Source organism: Salmo trutta, chromosome 5 (assembly GCF_901001165.1).
Source record: "Salmo trutta chromosome 5, fSalTru1.1, whole genome shotgun sequence".
Lineage (NCBI taxonomy): Eukaryota > Metazoa > Chordata > Actinopteri > Salmoniformes > Salmonidae > Salmo > Salmo trutta.
In genome coordinates this window covers 23863188-23877371 of record NC_042961.1, presented here as the reverse complement: position 1 = coordinate 23877371, position 14184 = coordinate 23863188, and the positions used below count along the sequence as shown (strand labels likewise).

General features: G+C 46.3%; 1 protein-coding gene across 1 annotated transcript in view; it reads right to left on the bottom strand.

The window, feature by feature from the left end:
• The window catches only part of LOC115193916 (echinoderm microtubule-associated protein-like 4), a 108139-nt gene extending 104593 nt beyond the window's left edge, over positions 1-3546 (bottom strand). The window contains exon 1 of the mRNA XM_029753066.1: positions 2969-3546. Coding sequence (XP_029608926.1) covers positions 2969-2993 — 25 coding nt within the window. The 5' untranslated portion in view covers positions 2994-3546. The remainder of the gene's footprint in view (positions 1-2968) is intronic.
• Between the last annotated feature and the right edge of the window lie 10638 nt (positions 3547-14184).

Genomic DNA, 14184 nt, shown 5'->3' with positions numbered 1-14184 from the left:
CTTTATTATTCAGTTATTCATGTTTAGTTAATTAAATTGGAAGTTATGAATTGTGATCATGGTCGCAGCTTACCGCAATTGCGATCAGCTCAGCTGTTGTTACAATGGCTGCATTAGATTGTTGGTAACAGTCCGTCAGATTAGGCTACAAGCTAATTCAGTTCATGTTATTAACGCATCCTCAGTAGCCTATTCCAGCATGAACCTATAGGCTACTGGGCAACACAAACACTTCCTACCTCGAAATTGCCTCAAGTTGAAGAAATGACAAGTCAATCACCAAAATAGGCCTAATCATTTACATTATCCATTTAGAACGGTTTGTTTAACATCTGGCACAGAATAAGCCACGATTGCCAGAAAATAACATTTGTTTTTTGAAGCTCGTCAAAGTGTTTCCTGCGCCGAGAATTCGAGGTCCAGTCCAACTTTCATAACTCAAACTCTCCATGCGCAAAATTAATTTATTTACAAATCGATAGCAATCAAACTAGTTCATTTTCCAGCAATGGATGTTGATTTCTGGAGTTTAATAAGGGCAAGGTATATTTTCTCATGATATATGCAAATTCCTTTTACTTCACGTTAGCTCGCAATAAAAATGATTTTGATGGAAAAACAAATTTTGCTTCTTACGTCGCTACAAGTTAAGTCAACATTCTTATTTAATTCAGTATTGTAAAGAAGTCTGCCAGAGTTGACGTGGGCCATCATTCAAACACAGTGCATATTTCCAAACTGTTTGCATATAATTACACTAAATTCTATGCTGATATTCTTTTGTCCATTACTCAATTATATTCTTAGCTCAATATTACTATTTAATAGTAGTAGCAACAATTCATAAATGGCATCATGTAGGGTTCTATATGGAACCATTTTGGTTCAGTAAAGAACCTCTAGGGTTCTGATCAAAGAACCCTATAAAAGGGTTCTTTGATTCTATAAGGAACCTTTTTTCTAAAAGTGTAGGCGCCCCGTTAACTGTCTTGGCATTGACCAGGCACAGTGACACTGCCATCCACTCACACCCAGTACATACAACCACATGAAGTACTACTGAAGTACATTTATGATGCTGCTTATATCAATAACTAAGTCCTCTGACTTTCTGGGTTTATAGCAAAGGTTACCAACCAGAGCTTGATCCTATTTTAGCAGTGGTGTGAATCTTTAATTTAATTCAACAACAATATGACACACTATCAATACACAGTTAAACAATACATTACAGCTGCACCCATATCTATCACTGCAATGCCCCAGCAAACCTCGTGCTCTGTCACTTCAATTATTGTGCAAGAGAGATCCTTCCTATGCAGGCAGAAAATAAATCCCATAAAGTAAGTTTCTTTACACTGTGGGCGCATATGTGACATGGTGTGTTGCTTATGCCCTGAGGGCAGTGTGTATATGAAACTACGTGGCGTATGTCTGTCTCTACAGTAAATATATCATAAGTGATTGCATAATAGTGCTCTATGTAAACCAACGTGTGTGTGTGTGTGTGTGTGTGTGTGTTGCACTGACTAATTCAGCACTACAGTAAGCGTTGAGAACAGGCTGGCACAGCATACGGACACTGCAGAGCGGGTATGATGACTGAGCATGTATGCCGTGGCGTGCTATGCACCCAAAGCCTCATAGGCTGCGTGGGCACCCTCTCTCTCACACTCTCCTCCTCCTCCTCCTCTGCAGTGATCTAGGGCTTGGCTAAAGTCTGCATCCTTTAACTTTACTGCATTCAAACATGAAGGTTGAGGGAGGGAATGAGACTCTCTCTCTCTGTGTGTGAGAGCGAGAGAGAGACTCTTACCGCATTTAAATGGGAAGGACAAGGACAGAATGACACTACCACCACTCACTCTATATCAAGCGTGCATAAACACACACACTGACTCCCACTGCCACAAAAAAAAACGAACTATGCACACGTGTAGCCCAACAACAGCAAGAATTTAAGTGACATCGAGAGCAACTGACACCATGCATGGTGCTTCATCGCTGTAATCAAAGAGAAACACTGTCCGAAGTCACCTGCAGTTAACTCAGAGGTGTTTTATAGACCATCTGTGACTATCTTTCCTATGGGGTGTGCAATTTACAGAATTGACAGTATTCTGTGGGATATTGTATTATTGTTTACATAGCCGATCAGTCTTTGAGATTCATAAAAATGTGATAATAAGGAAGTTGGAACACACACCTTATTTGTGCATATTCTAATCATAATCAGTGCCTGGTACCATGAAGAGGAAGTTTAAGTCATTTTGTTAGAATATCAGTCAGTTATAATGTCATTGTGTACGTCTATATTAGAACCTTTAGACGGCCCCCTTCTTGGACTGCCACTCATCTGACACGTCCCCTTGCTCTCTCTCTCTGTCTGGCTCTCTGTCTGTCTCTCCGTCTCTCTGTCTGTCTGTCTCCGTCTCTACACACACACACACACACACACACACGACCCTACGCGCACTGGCAGACTAACTGGATAAATAAATAATTTCCTGTCGAATCGTTTCTTCAACCCACAAGTCTTTGTTTCGGGCGGTTTCAAAGGACTCCTTGCCATGGCAATAAATGGCAATTGACGTAGATACAGCATGAACTCACAACCGAATGCGTATGAGAGAATAGCACAATATCCCTCGCATTGTTTAGAACCCTATTGCGGTATTTGGTAGCCTATGTCAAGTGAAGCCTACTTGCGATATCCAGCACAGAAAAGCAAAGCAATAAAATAAGGACACTCGTATAACGTTAATGTTTTGCACTTTAACACATTGCAGGCAACCTCTGTCTGGATGTCAGAATTCCGGTTGTTACAACGTTAACATCTGTTACAACGTTAACTCCATTGGTTTAATAAAGCACTGACACGTGTAGCCTGTACATTAAGATAGCAGACTTGGATGTACTATAGACTATGTGAATTCTATTAATAGGCTAGAGTTCGTCTTTAACTTACCCAAACTGCCGGCGAAACCGTCCATTTCTGGGAGAAATAGCCGAGCAGACGCCGATAGATATTCCTGTTATGACGGGTCCTATTCTGCAGTCGTTTCCAGTCCTGTATTTGGCAAGTAGTGGGATGTCGGCCTCTATGCGGGCTACCCAGACAGGCGGTCAAGGCGGAGATTTCTCAAGCCAACTGTTCTCGCAGTGGTCGCGGCCGTCTCGTAGCAAACTTGGGCTCTGCCGAGTCGCAGTGAATTGTCAGTCCGGAGCAACACCGTGGTTCTCTGGCCAGTTAATCACGCTCTCTTGCTCGACTCCACGATCGTACACCTCCGCCGGGGGAGGGAGGATAGGGTTTCCACTAGTTACCACCGTCACAACGTCAGTATGGTCCGTTAGGCTATCGTAAAAATTCATCAAAACTAAAATGAGCTTTTTGGTCTTAATTCAAGGTTAGGGTGTGGTTATCAGTGTGGTTAGGTTTAAAATCACATTTTGAGAAGATTCGTTTTAGAAATAAACGAGGTTTATGACCTTCTGGCTGTGGTAACTAGGAACGACCGGAGGATAGGCAGAGTTTATCAGACTCCGCCCGCTTTGGCACGGCTTGCTTCCCTTCCAGACCGGAGCCGAGTGGCTAACTGGCGCGCCTCAATTTGACACACAGCTGAGTGTAATACTGTTTGTGTAATGGCGTTTTTCTTAATCGCATACAAGCGTTTTTTAGGTCAGTGATGGGCAACTGGCGGGCCGAACTCCCTTTTCTTTTTTTGCTACCCGGTCGGGGTCTCAATATACTGTTGGCAGTGGAAGCTGCTGAGTGTAGAACGGCTCATAATAATGCAGGGAACAGAGTAAATGGAATTGGCATCAAACACCTGGAAACCATGTGTTTGATGTATTTGATACCGTTCCACAAACTCCGCTCCAGTCGTTACCACGAGCCCGTTCTCCCCAATTATGGTGCCACCAACCTCCTGTGCTGTTGAGAGTTAGAAAAGTAAGATGCACAAGGCGCAATTTAGACATTTCGGTTGTTGCTGAGGAACTAGAAGCAGAGCTGCCATATCTGTCGGCGCCATCTAAAACCCGCTTGTGCATCAGCAGTTTTTCTCTTATTATTTCAGTCACTGACAGTCACTCAATTGGCCCATGTCAGCTAACAATTTTTAGTCTTGTCAGCTATCTAAACGTGTAGTAATCATGGTTGAATCAACGACCAAGACTGTCAGTGAACACATGCATCTATTTTGAATCTAAGCTAGCAAAGTAAGTTAGTCTATCATTTAAAAAATCCCAGTGAACAAAATATTTTCTTTGCAGTCACTAATGATGATCAAAATACAACTATCAAAAGGTGCAGATGTATGAGAAATTATTCTCCTTTGATGCATATTTCACAAAACAATTGAAATGGGTTATAATTCAGTTAATTAAGATTATTTGTATATGCATTATAAACCATCAATAAATAGTGTTTGCCAAACAGTAAGCCAATATTTACCTTTAGTTATTAACCATTTATAAATGCACTTACAAATGATTATAAGATTAACCCATCCGTATCATCATGCAACCTTATATTCAATAGTTGCACAGTTGAACAATAGTTATTTTCACTTTTGGTTGTGAAGCATTGGCGCCGTCCCAGGAACAGAAGAGGTTGGTTTTCATGTGTCTTCACCCACCTTTGAAACCCTGATGCCCTGGCCAAATTTACATACAGGACGTTATTCAATCATCATTCCTAACATTTTACCCCTTACCAGATTATATCAACACACATCACTTTTCTGTGGTAGTCCAAGTATGGTGAACACTCCTGTGTGAAATGGTAACCGTAATACCTTTGTGTTGGTGAAACAGTGGAGGTATCCTCTTACAACGTTGAATGTTTTGGTCTTCACACCCACCATTAATTGACTGAACATGTTTAACAAAGTGTTAAATCTTCTCTTGTGTATGTAGTGATGGGTGCTCAATACTGACTATAAGTATGTCTATGCTCTGAGTGAACTCTCAAATCATCTGTAAATAATTTACTCACATGTGTAACTGCTAAAGGTATACCTTATTTTAAAGTGACAGACCTATTAACATTTAACTGAGTTATCAACATCTATAAACGCTAAAATGATACCTTAAATGTGGGACCCCGCCAACAGCCAGTGAAATACCAGAGCGCCAAATTCAAAACAACAAAAATCTCATAATTCAAATTTCTCACATATACAAGTATTATACACCATTTTAAAGATAGACTTCTCGTTAATCCAACCACAGTGTCCGATTTCAAAAACACTTTACGGCAAAAGCATAGCATTAGATTATGTTAGGACAGCACCTAGACAAGAAAAACCACACAGCCATTTTCCAAGCAAGGAGATGCGTCACAAAAACCAGAAATACAGCTATAAAATGAATCACTAACCTTTGATGATCTTCATCAGATGGCACTCGTAGGACTTCATGTTACACAATACATGTATGTTTTGCTCGATAAAGTTTATATTTATATCCAAAAACCACATTTTACATTGGCGTGTAATGTTCAGAAATGTTTTGCCTCCAAAAACTTCCGGTGAATGAGCACATCAATTTACAGAAATACTCATCATAAACTTTGATAAAAGATACAAGTGTTATGCACAGAATTATAGATAAACTACTCCTTAATGCAACCGCTGTGTCAGATTTCAAAAAAGCTTTACGGCGAAAGCACACTTTGCAATAATCTGAGTACAGCGCTCAGACATCAAAACAAGCCATACAGATACCTGCCATGTTGTGGAGTCAACAGAAGTCAGAAATAGCATTATAAATATTCACTTACCTTTGATGATCTTCATCGGAATGCAATCCCAGAAATCCCTGTTCCACAATAAATGTTCGTTTTGTTCGATAAAGTTCATCTTTATGTCCAAATACCTCCATTTTGTTTGCGCGTTTAGTCCAGCACTCCAAATTCACTAAGCACGCGAGTTTAGTCCAGACGAAAAGTCTAAATAGTTACATTACAGTTCATAGAAACATGTCAAATGATGTATAGAATCAATCTTTAGGATGTTTTTATCATAAATATTCAATATTCCAAACGGACAATTCCTTTGTCTTTAGAATTGAAAGGAAAGGCAGCTCGCTCTCACAGCCACGCGCATGATTGAGCTCATGCCAATTTTCCATACACCTGACTGAATCATCTCTTATTCTCTCCCCATTCACAGTAAAAGCCTGAAACAACATTCTAAAGACTGTTGACATCTAGTGGAAATCAGTCAGGTTTCAAGGCTGGTCATTCAACTGAGACTGCTCTTCTCTGTGTCACGGGGGCTCTCCGCACTGCTAAAGCTAACTCTCTCTCCTCTGCTCTCATCCTTCTAGACCTATCTGCTGCCTTTGATACTGTGAACCATCAGATCCTCCTCTCCACCCTCTCCGAGTTGGGTATCTCCGGCGCGGCTCACTCTTGGATTGCGTCCTACCTGACAGGTCGCTCCTACCAGGTGACGTGGCGAGAATCCGTCTCCACACCACGTGCTCTCACCACTGGTGTCCCCCAGGGCTCAGTTCTAGGCCCTCTCCTATTCTCGCTATACACCAAGTCACTTGGCTCTGTCATATCCTCACATGGTCTCTCCTATCATTGCTACGCAGACGACACACAATTAATCTTCTCCTTTCCCCCTTCTGATAACCAGGTGGCGAATCGCATCTCTGCATGTCTGGCAGACATATCAGTGTGGATGACGGATCACCACCTCAAGCTGAACCTCGGCAAGACGGAGCTGCTCTTCCTCCCGGGGAAGGACTGCCCTTTCCATGATCTCGCCATCACGGTGGACAACTCCATTGTGTCCTCCTCCCAGAGTGCTAAGAGCCTCGGCATAACCCTGGACAACACCCTGTCGTTCTCCGCTAACATCAAGGCGGTGACCCGATCCTGTAGGTTCATGCTATACAACATTCGCAGAGTACGACCCTGCCTTACACAGGAAGCGGCGCAGGTCCTAATCCAGGCATTTGTCATCTCCCGTCTGGATTACTGCAACTCCCTGTTGGCGGGGCTCCCTGCCTGTGCCATTAAACCCCTACAACTCATCCAGAACGCCGCAGCCCGTCTGGTGTTCAACCTTCCCAAGTTTTCTCACGTCACCCCGCTCCTCCGCACACTCCACTGGCTTCCAGTTGAAGCTCGCATCTGCTACAAGACCATGGTCCTTCATACGGAGCTGTGAGGGGAACGGCACCTCCGTACCTTCAGGCTCTGATCAGGCCCTACACCCAAGCAAGGGCACTGCGTTCATTCACCTCTGGCCTGCTGGCCCCCCTACCTCTGCGGAAGCACAGTTCCCGCTCAGCCCAGTCAAAACTGTTCGCTGCCCTGGCACCCCAATGGTGGAACAAGCTCCCTCACGACGCCAGGACAGCGGAGTCAATCACCACCTTCCGTAGACACCTGAAACCCCACCTCTTTAAGGAATACCTGGGATAGGATATAGTAATCCTTCTACCCCCCCCCCCCCCCCAAAAAAAAAGGATATAGATGTGGTTGTACCACTGGATATCATAAGGTGAATGCACCAATTTGTAAGTCGCTCTGGATAAGAGCATCTGCTAAATTACGTAAATGTAAGCCTTAGGATGTGCAATATGACCCCACAGACACTGTATATTGGATAGGCATTCACTTGAAAAACTACAAACCTCAGACTTCCCACTTCCTGGTTGGATTTTTTCTCTGGTTTTTGCCTGCCATATGAGTTCTGTTATACTTACAGACATCAATCAAACAGTTTTAGAAACTTCAGAGTGTTTTCTATCCAAATCTACTAATTATATGCATATTCTAGCAGGCATTTTACTTTGGGAATGCTTTTCATCCAAGCTACTCAATACTGCCCCCCTTTCCTAGAGAAGTTTTAAAGTGGCAATCCACTGACCATTAACAAATGACTTACCAACATATATAAAGGCTGAAAGATATACCTTTAAAGGTTGTGGAAACCTACTGACCATTTATTAACGAGTTAGTCCTACCAATATTTATAACTTCTAAAAATATACCTTAAAATAAAGTGGAAACCTTCTGGCCATTTATTAATGTGTTGCAAACATTTATAAGCACATATAATCTCCTCAAACATGCAATACGTAGTAAGAACAAAATGTAATTTAATAGAAACATACATTGGGAATTTGAATTGTAGCGACTCAAATCTGTAGCCTATCATTGGTCTAGTGAGTAGCCTAGCTAATTCAGATGAACTCCCCTTTTTTTAACATTACAAGTCAGAATAGAAATTCACAACAGATGAACTATTTAAAACACAACATAGGGTCTCATGGTCCCCTTCTCTGTCTTCATCTGTTTGTTTCTTGTTAAGCATTTTCCCATCCTGGAGTCTGATACTTTATGGGAATCTATGGGAGAGAAGAGACATTTATGACAATTTAGCATAGACACTACTATAATCATTATCATGCTTTCCACAATTTAAGTTTAGCTAGTTTTGTTAATAGATAGCTAGTGTTTAACATTACTTGCTAACACTAATAGCTAGCTACCACAGATTAAAGAGGTTAGCTAGTTATCAACATTTTTGCTAATACACTAACTAGCCAGCTAGCTGGTTAGATAGTATGTTAGTCTTAAAATTGGACCCACTAGTGTGCTGACAAAGGATGCTAGCTAGCTAACTTACCAGTTACCTGCTAGAGACAGTACCTGAGTTCAGAGGTTAGATAACTAGCTAGCTAGCGTGCTAATCCCAAAAAAGGTAGCTAAACAAATAGACAGGTTGGTTGTTTAGCAACAAAAACATGGGCAGTACAGATGGGGTTGGCTTAGATTGTTGACAACTTGTAAGCAAAATTTTGTCTCCAATGTTTATTGAAACCATAAACACATTTACACAATAAGCACTTTCTCCAATACATCGTTATAGTCCTTGGTTAGCTAGCTAGCGGATGTTAGCCATATTAGCAATGACATGAAATCAGTCAAAACACTTCAAAACAAGACATGATATCAATAACAAGATGAAACGAGATGAAACGATCCACATAAGATTCCCCACATGGGAGTATCTTCACATTCTTCTTAGCAATCTGGCCATCCAGAATCACAACAACACGCTGACTTCTGCCCCATTGAAGCGTGCACATTGTTTTTGTGACGTTATCAGTTTACCCATCTATTGAATGGAAATGTAGTTATCTTGCTGGCAGCTAACGTTTTCTAGCTAGTGAGCGAAGCTAATTAGCCAGCAAATGTGATATAGTTAGCTAACTAAATCGATCATCCCAAAGATTATCGCGTGCTGGCAAAATTTCGATATAAAAAAATAATAAATACGTTTTAGGTTTTGCCTAATTCTAGCTAGCTAGCTAACCTTTCCTAGGTAGCTAGGTAGGACAGAGGCAAAGATATTTACAACTAACCCAAAATATACTTATCCAAAAAAGTTAATTTGTGTCACTTACAGTGGAAGCAAATTAAGCATAGTGGACAAGCAAGGAGGTCCGCAAAGCCCAGCACGAGCTAGCGAGACCTTATTGGCGTGTTGTAGCATGAATTTGCATATTTCCGTTAGGGAATACCTTCTCTGTGAAATGCGTGTGTGCACAAAATTAATTAGACCTTGCACTCTTTCTAAACAAAGTATATTTTTGGGGGGGCGCAAAGCGTCAAGTCTATAAAACTTGTATTGAGATCCGATGTTTCATCGATGAGCAAATTAGCAGAATGTCAGCCTAATTTCAACTAGTTCCATCCTCTCCCACTACCCACGACTGAACTTCCTCTCACTACCATATTTGGTGGTGAGAAAACGTTCTAAATGGATGCTTCAGCTTTATAGCCCCTGTGACGTGTCTGGATTAGTCCAAACGTTAGTTTGCTAGCTACAGAATTGCATAGACAATGTACCCTCTCTCCTCTGTCAACATTGTTATCTTGTGAACAACATTTCTTTCACATAATCTCTTCTGTCCGGCCTTTGCACACTTCTCATAGCCACGTCCATCCTGATTCTTCTTCAATGAGGTTTCACGGAGGTTGACGTCCCAAAAATATTGCATTATCGCCACCAACTAGATTGGGGTATGAATCCCTTATACTTTGTGTGGAAAAGGGGAAAAAGGGAAAACATTTGAAATAAGTAAACAAATAGACTACCATCTTAACCACCACTCATTAAAAACCCACCACCCTACTCCACTATTTATCGCATTGTGCAGACCATGGACCACTGGGAGAGACAGGAAGTCTCTCCAGTGCCTCGACCAGCGCAACAGGGGTTACCTCTACCCGTCCCTCCTCGATCCAGTCCCAGTGGGATGCGTCTCTCCCTTCCCAGGGAGTATGATGGGACGGCAGCACGGTGCCAGGGGTTCCTATTACAGCTGGACCTATACCTGGCCACTGTTCACCCAGCTCCCTCGGGAAGGGAGAGGGTGTCTGCCCTCGTCTCATGCCTCTCGGGGAGAGCTCTGGAGTGGGCAAATGCCGTGTGGGGAGAAGGAGCCGCGGCATTGGACCACTTCGAGGAATTCACCCGCTGCTTCCAGGCCGTCTTCGACCATCCACCCGAGGGTAGAGCGGCGGGGGAACGGCTCTTCCACTTGAGGCAGGAGACGAGGAGCGGAAGAATTACGGACCTCGCCCTGGAATTCCAGACCTTGGCCACCGGAGCAGGATGGAACGCCATGGCCTTTATCGATCACTACCAATGCAGCCAGCACGAGGACGTCCGACGGGAGTTGGCCTGCAGGAATGCCACCATCACTTTTGACCAACTGGTTGATCTGTCCATCCGATTGGATAACCTGCTGGTCACCCGCGGACGTCCAGAGAGGGCTCTGTCGGTTCCATCTTCCAGCACCCCCGCTCCGGTGCCCATGGAGCTGGGAGGGGCTGCGCTTAGGGAGGCTGGAGGAGGGGCCGTCACATGCACCATCTGTGGCCACAGAGGGCACACTGCCGGTCGGTGCCGGGTTGGTTCCTCTGGGAGTTGAGGCAGCAGGCAGGGCACTCTGGCGTCTCCCCAGGTGAGTCTGCACCACTCTCATCCAGAGTCCTCTGTTGTCCACCTGTTTGTACCTGTTTGTTTTCCTGAGTTTTCCCCGCATTCCCAGCATAAGGCGCTCGTCGATTCAGGCGCGGCTGGGAATTTTATCGACAGAGCGTTCGCCCTTAGTTTAGGGATCCCCATTATTCCTGTGGTTAGACCTTTCCCGGTACACGCTCTGGATAGTTGACCATTAGGGTCCGGGCTAATCAGGGAAGCCACCATCTCCCTGGCCATGGTGACGCAGGGGGGTCACAAGGAGAAAATCAGTCTCTTCCTCACTGACTCTCCTGCATTTCCCGTGGTGCTAGGCCTTCGATGGTTAGCTCATCATGACCCCACCATTTCATGGCAACAGAGGGCTCTCACGGGGTGGTCGCGAGATTGCTCAGGGAGGTATGTAGGGGCTTCCGTTGGTGCTACCACAGTGGACCAGGTCTACCAGGTCTACACCGTGCGCACTCCCCCAGAATATGCCGATTTGGCTCTCAGAAGGCGACTCAATTACCACCCCATCGACGGGGGGATTGTGCGATAAATCACCTGGTAGACGCTTCACTTCCCAGGAGTCACATGTATCCCCTGTCGCAAGCGGAGACGGCGGCTATGGAGACATATGTCTCTGAATCCCTGCGTCAGGGGTACATTCGGTCCTCCACCTCACCCACCTCCTCGAGTTTCTTTTTTGTGAAGGAGGGAGGTCTGCGCCCGTGCATTGACTATCGAGGACTCAATCAAATCACTGTGAGGTACAGTTACCTGCTACCTCTCATCGCCACAGCGATTGAGTCAATGCACGGGGCGTGCTTCTTCACTAAACTGGATCTCAGGAGCGCATACAACCTGGTGCGTATCCGGGAGGGAGACGAGTGGAAGACAGCGTTTAGTACCACCTCAGGGCATTATGTGTACCTCGTCATGCCGTACGGGTTGATGAATGCTCCATCAGTCTTCCAATCCTTTGTGGACGAGATCTTCAGGGACCTGCACGGGCAGGGTGTAGTGGTGTATATCGATGACATTCTCATATACTCCCCCTACACGCTCCGAGCATGTGTCCTTGGTGCGCAGGGTACTTGGACGACTGTTGGAGCATGACCTGTACGTCAAGGCTGAGAAATGCCTGTTCTTTCAGCGGGCCGTCTCCTTCCTAGGGTGTCGCATTTCCACATCACGGGTGGAGATGGTGAGTGACCACATTTCAGCCGTGCGTAATTGGCCGACTCCCACCACGGTTAAGGAGGTGCAGCGGTTTTTAGGGTTTGCCAATTACTACCGGAGATTTTACTGGGGTTTTGGCCAGGTGGCTGCTCCCATTACCTCACTGCTGAAGGGGGGTCCTGTACATCTGCAGTGGTCGGCTGAGGCAGACAGGGCTTTTGGGCATCTAAGAGCTCTGTTTACCTCGGCTACCGTGCTGGCCCTTCCGGATCCCTCTTTGGCGTTCATAGTGGAGGTGGACGCGTCCAAGGCTGGGATAGGAGCTGTGCTCTCTCGGCGCTCGGGCACGCCACCAAAGCTCCGTCCCTGTGCTTTCTTCTCGAAGAAGCTCAGCCCGGCGGAGCGGAACTATGATATGGGGGACCGGGAGCTGTTGGCTGTGGTTAAAGCTTTGAAGGCGTGGAGACATTGGCTTGAGGGGGCTAAACACCCTTTTCTCCTCTGGACTGACCACTGCAACCTGGAGTACATCCGGGCAGCGAGGAGACTGAATCCTCGTCAGGCAAGGTGGGCCATCTTCTTTACCCGTTTTGTGTTTACCCTGTCCTACAGACCAGGTTCCCAGAATATGAAGGCAGACGCACTGTCCCGGCTGTATGACACAGAGGAGCGGCCCATGGATCAGACTCCCATACTCCCGGCCTCCTGCCTGGTAGCGCCGGTCGTGTGGGAGCTGGACGCGGACATTGAGCAGGCGTTGCGTACAGAGCCCGCTCCCCTCCAGTGTCCCGTCGGGCGTCTGTACATTCCGTCTGCTGTCCGTGACCAGTTGATCTATTGGGCCCACACGTCACCCTCCTCTGGCCATCCAGGGATCGGTCGGATGGTGCGCTGTCTGACTGGGAAGTACTGGTGGCCCACCTTGGCAAAGGACGTGAGAGTTTATGTTTCCTCCTGCTCGGTGTGCGCCCAGTGCAAGGCTCCTAGGCACCTGCCCAGAGGTAAGTTACACCCCTTACCCGTTCCACAACGGCCGTGGTCGCACCTGTCGGTAGATTTCCTGACCGATCTTCCTCCCTCACAGGGTAACACCGCGATCCTGGTCGTTGTGGATCGAGTCCTGTCGTCTCCTCCCTTTGCTCGGTCTCCCTACAGCCCTACAGACTGCGGAGACCTTGTTTACACACGTCTTCCGGTACTACGGGGTGCCTGAGGATAGTGTCTGATCGGGGTCCCCAGTTCACATCAAGGGTCTGGAAGGCGTTCATGGAATGTCTGGGGGTCTCGGTCAGCCTTACTTCAGGTTTTCACCCCGAGAGTAACGGGCAGGTGGAGAGAGTAATCCAGGATGTGGGTAGGTTTCTGAGGTCCTATTGCCAGGACCGGCCGGGGGAGTGGGCAGCGTTCGTGCCCTGGGCAGAGATGTCCCAGAACTCACTCCGCCACTCCTCCACTAACCTCACCCCCTTCCATTGTGTATTGGGGTATCAGCTGGTTCTGGCTCCTTGGCATCAGAGTCAGACCGAGGCTCCTGCGGTGGACGACTGGTTCCGGCGTGCGGAGGAAACATGGGACACCGCCCATGTCCACCTTCAGTGCGCCGTGCTGCGCCAGAAAGTGGGCGCAGACCATCACCGCAGTGAGGCCCCGGGCTGGGTCTGGCTCTCGACCCAAAACCTGCCCCTCCGCCTGCCCTGCCGGAAGCTGGGCTCGCGGTTTGTGGGGCCATTCAAAGTCCTGAGGAGAGGGAATGAGGTATGTTACAGGTTACAGCTTCCCCCCGATTACCGTATTAACCCCTCGTTCCATGTGTCTCTCCTCAGGCCGGTGGTGGTTGGTCCACTCCAGGAATCTGAGGTGCGGGAGGTTCCTCCGCCCCCTCTGGACATCGAGGGGGCCCCGGCGTACTCTGTTCGTTCCATCCTGGATTCAAGGTGTCGGGCGGGGGGCCTTCAGTACCTTGTGGAGTGGGAGGGGTACGGTCCGGAGGAGAGGT